This window comes from Idiotropiscis lumnitzeri, chromosome 8 (assembly GCF_059441095.1).
Source record: "Idiotropiscis lumnitzeri isolate Australia: NSW breed Sydney's pygmy pipehorse chromosome 8, RoL_Ilum_1.0, whole genome shotgun sequence".
NCBI classification, from domain to species: domain Eukaryota; kingdom Metazoa; phylum Chordata; class Actinopteri; order Syngnathiformes; family Syngnathidae; genus Idiotropiscis; species Idiotropiscis lumnitzeri.
Genome location: NC_142398.1, coordinates 7,775,118 through 7,781,117, shown reverse-complemented (window position 1 = coordinate 7,781,117; position 6,000 = coordinate 7,775,118). Strand labels below are relative to the sequence as shown.

The 6,000-nt window shown below is 41.2% G+C and overlaps 1 protein-coding gene across 1 annotated transcript in view; it reads left to right on the top strand.

Annotated features, from left to right (window-relative positions):
* The first annotated feature begins 418 nt into the window (after positions 1–418).
* The window catches only part of nr3c2 (nuclear receptor subfamily 3, group C, member 2), an 80,351-nt gene continuing 74,769 nt past the window's right edge, over positions 419–6,000 (top strand). Inside the window, exons 1-2 of the mRNA XM_088303751.1 lie at positions 419–749; positions 3,034–4,722. Coding sequence (XP_088159877.1) covers positions 3,053–4,722 — 1,670 coding nt within the window. The 5' untranslated portion in view covers positions 419–749; positions 3,034–3,052. The remainder of the gene's footprint in view (positions 750–3,033; positions 4,723–6,000) is intronic.

The following is a 6,000-nucleotide window of genomic DNA, read 5'->3' as shown; positions in this document are numbered from 1 at the left end:
GGCATTCGTTGCAAAAGCCAGCTGTGCTGAAATAGTGCGCCACCTGGTGGAGACTCGTGTTGCAAAGTGACTCTCCGGAGGAGTTTGTACATATCGTAAATGAAGGGCAACGATCTGAAATAAAAACCAAAGTGACTTTAACGCCGATGATGCCCTCAATTCTGCCTGACAACCGACCCACCTATACGCTGCAGGCGCGCGCGGGCGCACACACGCGCACACACTTACACGAACATACACGCGCACGCACGCACGGGCAAGTGCACGCTCACGCAGGTCTAATTTTGATCATTCTTTTTTCCTTTCATTTTTGAGTGAGACGGACAGTACAGAAAATGCGCGGGACACCCACCGGCCCACTATCTCCGTTCTAACTACCCCCCCCCTCTCTCTCGCTAGCTCGCTCGCTTTCTCTCTCTCTCGCTCACCCACTCCGCACCTCTTCTCCTCCTTCTTCCACTTCCACTCCAGCGAGCGAGCGAGCAAAGCAGGACGCCGAGCGGTACGCCGTCCGATCCCGCTTGCGCTTTTGCTGCAAAGCTCGCTGAGGATTTCTTATTATTATCAACAATTATTACTATTGTTACTAAGCCGAGCTGTGCGGTGGGAAAAACTGGCGCAACTATGCACCAGACTCTCTTTGGCAACTCCTATTTATGACGTTTATTGCGACTTCTTTCTATTTGCTTTTCTTGTCGCTCCTCTGGATGCAAACACCTGACAAGCAGTCACCGAATGTCGTCTTTAAGGTAAGCGAAACACCCAATAAAATAACAACGATTTTTTTTCATGTTTAGTGCATGCGTGGAGAAGCTTACAGATGTCCAATAACTTTTTGTTTTGTTTTTATTGGCGTTAGGCATTTTGTATAAAACATCAACAATAATAGTCGGCTGCAATTTAATGTCAATTCTTTTTTTTTTATTTCCATGAACGATTTTGCGCATGTTTGGCATCTAGTGCGACCCAAATAATTCCGTTCGTAATGACCACTACGATGTAATAAAAATGACATTTACAGTATTTATGCAAACAAAAACATGCAGCTCGTGGCGTTCTTTAAATAATTTTAAAAGGGGGTGTGTTCGCTTCATGTACGTGCCGCGACGGCTTTAAACCACGTCCTTAATAATATGAAAATCACACTTTGGTTATATTAAGCTTTTCCTCCAATAAAACGTGCGTATATCGTCTTTTCGGAACCAAAACAAACCGTTCCAACTTTGTGTCGCAGCACGGTTGTGGCCGTCGAGGCTTGCAACTTTTTGATTGACAGGCTCGAGGAGCCAATCGGCGCGTGACCTTTGGTTGCACTCGTCCAATAGGAGCGAGGCATGGGACTGGCTTTTAACGTTGTCGAGGAGACGTCACGTCGATTCGTTAACTCTTACAAGGCACCGACCACCTGTCAAGCTGTTTATGATCCTGCAAAATGCAAACAATGAAACGTGTATTTATATTCATAATAAGAATAATAAGAAAAAAAAGTTCAAAGCTAAAAATCAAGGATGATTGTCGGCGCTCCATTCTAGGCATGAAAACTGATTATCAATTCATTAATTGCTGTTTGGAATTGAGTAATAGTGTACGTATTTAAGTAATGGAGGTTGCAGTACTTGGATGTGACCACCAGACGCGCTTTTGGTTACGTTTCAATGAGCTAGAAGTGCAACATTAGCTGGGGTATAAACAGAAGTTCAGAACATTCAAACAATCCTGCAACATAAATAAAATGTAATAAATTGAGGAGTCATCTAGTAACATTTAAACTTTTTTTCTTATTACCATACCATTATGATTATTGCATCCTTAGTCACATAAAATTGTTTTTTTTCATGTTAAAATGTTACCTGACTTTTTTAATCTTCACTCTTCAAACTTTTTCCTCTCATTCTCATAAAATTACTACTTCATTTTTGCAATATTTCATCTCTACTCTGATCTCAAAATGTAACCTTGTGAAATTCTGACTTTATTCTCACATTAAAACAGTGTCTTATATAATTACAATTGTATTCATTTTATTATTCTTTATTTATTTTATTCCCTATAATTACATTCCCTTAAAATTCTGCCCTTCTCATGTAAAGAATTAAAAACAATCTCCTGTGAATTTACGACTTTCTCTCGAAATGTCAAATGTCAGTCAATCTAATGTTAAATTACTGACTTTATTTTTGTTACAATTCAAGATTTTCTTCAAGACCTTACATTGTAGTCATTGTACTTTAATCACTAAATTTACAGTATGACTTTATTCCCATTACATTTCCAAAAAAACCTTCAAATCTTTTTTTGTCATATATTGTGACTTTATTTACTGTTAAATGATCCAGATTAGTTTTCGTGTAATATTATGAATTGCAATTGTACAATTGCAAGCAAAAGCACATCTGTTCAAAACTTTATCTTAAAAATTCTTTAATATATCGCGTTATGTCAAACTATTAAAATGTTATGTTGTAACATAACGACTTTTTCATGTAATATCACAACTTTGTTCTCGTAATATTGGAATTTATTCAAGAAGTGAAACCATAAATGTTCTTTAATACGTTTTTTGCATTTTTGCACCAATGCTATTCTAAACAGTCTGATTAATATTGCATTTGTGGATTATGAATTAAACAGCAAAATCCACCAATTTTTTATCCATTTGGTGTCGACTGAAAATTACATCACAGTTAACATTGGCTTGCTGAGCCCTTTGACACTGGATTACAATGGGTGGATTTTTCTAATTCATATTCCACAAACGCAATATTAATCATTATTCTGATTGCCATCTTGTGATAGTTCTGTTTCCTTATTAAAACAAGAAAAACAAATCAGCTTTTTTCCTCTTGTAAAATTTAGTAAAAAAAAAAAAAGACTTTATTCGGTTAATTATTAAAACTCAAAAGATATGAGGGACAGCAACAGGCACAGTCATCATTAATTGAATCGCTTGCTGTGATCGGTAGAATAAATTCTCATGGTTGAAATTGATCTAACTTTTTTCTTGTCCACTTTTTTTCTTTTTTTTTTTGCAAGGTGACTCCATGAGCCAGCGATGGAGACCAAAAGATACCAAAGTCTCTTTGAGGGGAGCGATACAGAGAACAGGTGGTCTCAGATCCCCAGTACCATGGAGTTCTGCTGTGCCCCCGAGGACGCCAGCCTGGGCGAAGGTGATGTCCTGATAGACATTGCCAATGTCACCGACCCCAAAGAGGGCGGCGGCAAGAAGCCAGAGCAGCCGCTGCTTCGTCCTGGGCTGAACCAGCACTTTGGCCTGCCGCACATCAGCAACAGCTCCCTCCAAGGTCCCAAGCCAGAAATGGACTCCAAGGAGCTTTCCAAAACCGTGGCTGAGTCCATGGGGCTTTACATGAATGCTGCCAGGGAGCCGGACTTTGCCTTGGGCCAACACGGGGGCTCGGCCAGCCCTGGGAAAATGCAGTACCACGTATGCGTGCGGCCTCTGGAGGAAAACCAGTGTGGCTCGGCCAAGAGCCCCAAGCTGAAAGGGTTTGCGTTCCCGCAGCCTAGCAGCGGAGACGGCACCGTTAGCACGCCGGTGAGCTCCGCTTCCATGCTAGCCTCGTCGCTGTCCGGCAGCCCTCAAACTTCCAGCCCCGGGGGCGGTAACAACATGGTGTCGTCCACCACCACCAGCCCCCCGGTGGGTTTCGGCCCAGCGTGCTCACCCGTAAGCCATCCGGCGCTGTCCGCAGTCAGGCGCAGGAATCCGTCGGCGTGCAGCCCCGTAGAGTCCAGCACTGTGGGCTCGCCACCTCTCATGAGGTCCCCCATGTCCAGCCCGAGGAGTATGACAAGCGTGAGGTCACCGCCGTCCTGCAGCGTCAGGTCATCAGTCTCCAGCCCCACCGCGGTCCGGCCCCCAGCCTGTAGTCCGGCTATGGCCATCGGAAGCCCTCAGAACCCTTCCTCCGGAGGTTTCCTGTCGTCCAGTCCGACCGGTGAACTGGGTTTGGCTCGGGGTGACACCCGTAGCCCCGAAACGACGGGTCTGACTGACGAGCCGGACTTCAAACCCTTTGAGTTCCCCAAGGTGGAGATGGTGGACGGGGAGGTGTTCAACGTAGGTTTGGACCAGATGGGTATGGTAAAGTACATCAAGAACGAGCCAGGGACTGATTTTCGGAGCATGTGCTTGGGGGGGTCCAAATGTAACACCTCCAGCGTGCCCTTTATCACACAAATCAAGAACGAACCCCACAAAAACGACGAGTGCATGAACCCTCAGTCCTACGGCGAACAGTCGCCGCCGCTTGGACTGTTCCCCGCGTCCGAGACCACCTACTTGTCCCTGAGGAATAACATAGACGAATACAGTCTCTCCGGAATCTTAGGACCTCCCGTGTCTCTCAATGGGAACTACGACCCCGACGTGTTCACCAATGACATCTTGTCCAAAGGGGTGAAGCAAGAGTCCAGCGACGCTGAATACTACCAGGAGAGCAACTGCGTGCCCACGTCGGCCATTGTTGGAGTTAATTCCAGCGGACACTCATTCCATTACCAGATCGGCACGCAGGGAACAATGTCCTTTGCGCGGCATGACGTCCGGGACCAGTCCAATCCCTTGTTGAATCTAATTTCGCCAGTGGCGGCGTTAATGGAGTCATGGAAATCACGTCCGGGCATGCCGCAAGGCTCGCTCTCGGCCCGGGGCGACGGATACCCGGGTCAGAACTGCATCGTTGACGGCATGGCCAGGTGAGCAATGGCTTTAGGCTTTGACAGAGGTTGGTTGGATTTTATATCTACGCGGACCAACTTGTGGATGGTTGTATTCATGGACACTGCAATCGTTTTGCATGATGATTCTCATACAGTATATTATCGTGTAAAATTATGACAGTTATTTATTTATTGGCAAAATATGACATTATTCATGTCAAATTCCGACTTCGCTCTCATAACAATACAACCGTACTTGATGAAACATTTTCAAAATTAATTTATTCTCAGATTAAAAATTCGCAAAGTTAGTCATATAATAGACCAAATTAGTACTTTATTCTCGTAACATTAAAACATTTGTCATAATATTTTGAATTTATTCACAAAAATCTGTATTTTATTTGCAAATTAAAAATGTCTTGTCATTATTGAGATGAAAAAGGCAAAAGTTAAAACTTTTTCTCGTAACATTATTTAATCCGTGTAAAATTACTACTTAATTTTTTTTATTGAAAATTCATTCAAACATTATTTAAATAAATTATAATAAATGGGTTTTTGTAACATTTGGACTTATATTAAAACATCTATTCTATTTTCACAATTTCAACTTTTTCTTTTTCTCAACGTAACTAACTACCTGTTACAACTTTCTTTGTTATAAAATTCAGATACAATTTTAATTTAATTCTCATAACGTTCCAAATTATTCGCTTGTAACTCTTGTTCTGTCTTAATGTTTTGACCTTACTTCCCTAAAATTACAACGTTAAGCTAAAAACTTTCTATTGTGAAATTTGGACTTTCCTCAGGCAACATTATTTCACATCATTTAAAATATTTTCAGAAAAATTATGACTTTCCTCCTAAACGTTGGACTGAGTTCATGTAAAATTCCAAACTTGTTCTTTATATTACAACTTTACAAGTTTCGACCTAATTCTTATAAGTAATAAATAGGCTAGCACATGAATTTTCTCAAAATATTTCAACTTCATTAATTTACAATTGATTCCCATATTGAAATTTTATTCTCATAACCTTGCAATTCTATTCTCATAACTTTAATCACATGATAAAAATATAACGTCTTTCTCGTGAAAATTATGACTTCATTTTCACATTAAAACTTTTAACCTGCAAATCACAACTTTTTTATTTCAAAAATCCTAACTGTATTCACGTCAAATGACAATTTTATTCTTATATTAATACTTGATTCTTGTTTTTCCTCATAATTTGAGTTAAGTCAACTAGAAACTCAAACTTTATTCTTGTAACATTGACTTTTTTCTCTGTTGCGTCACAACT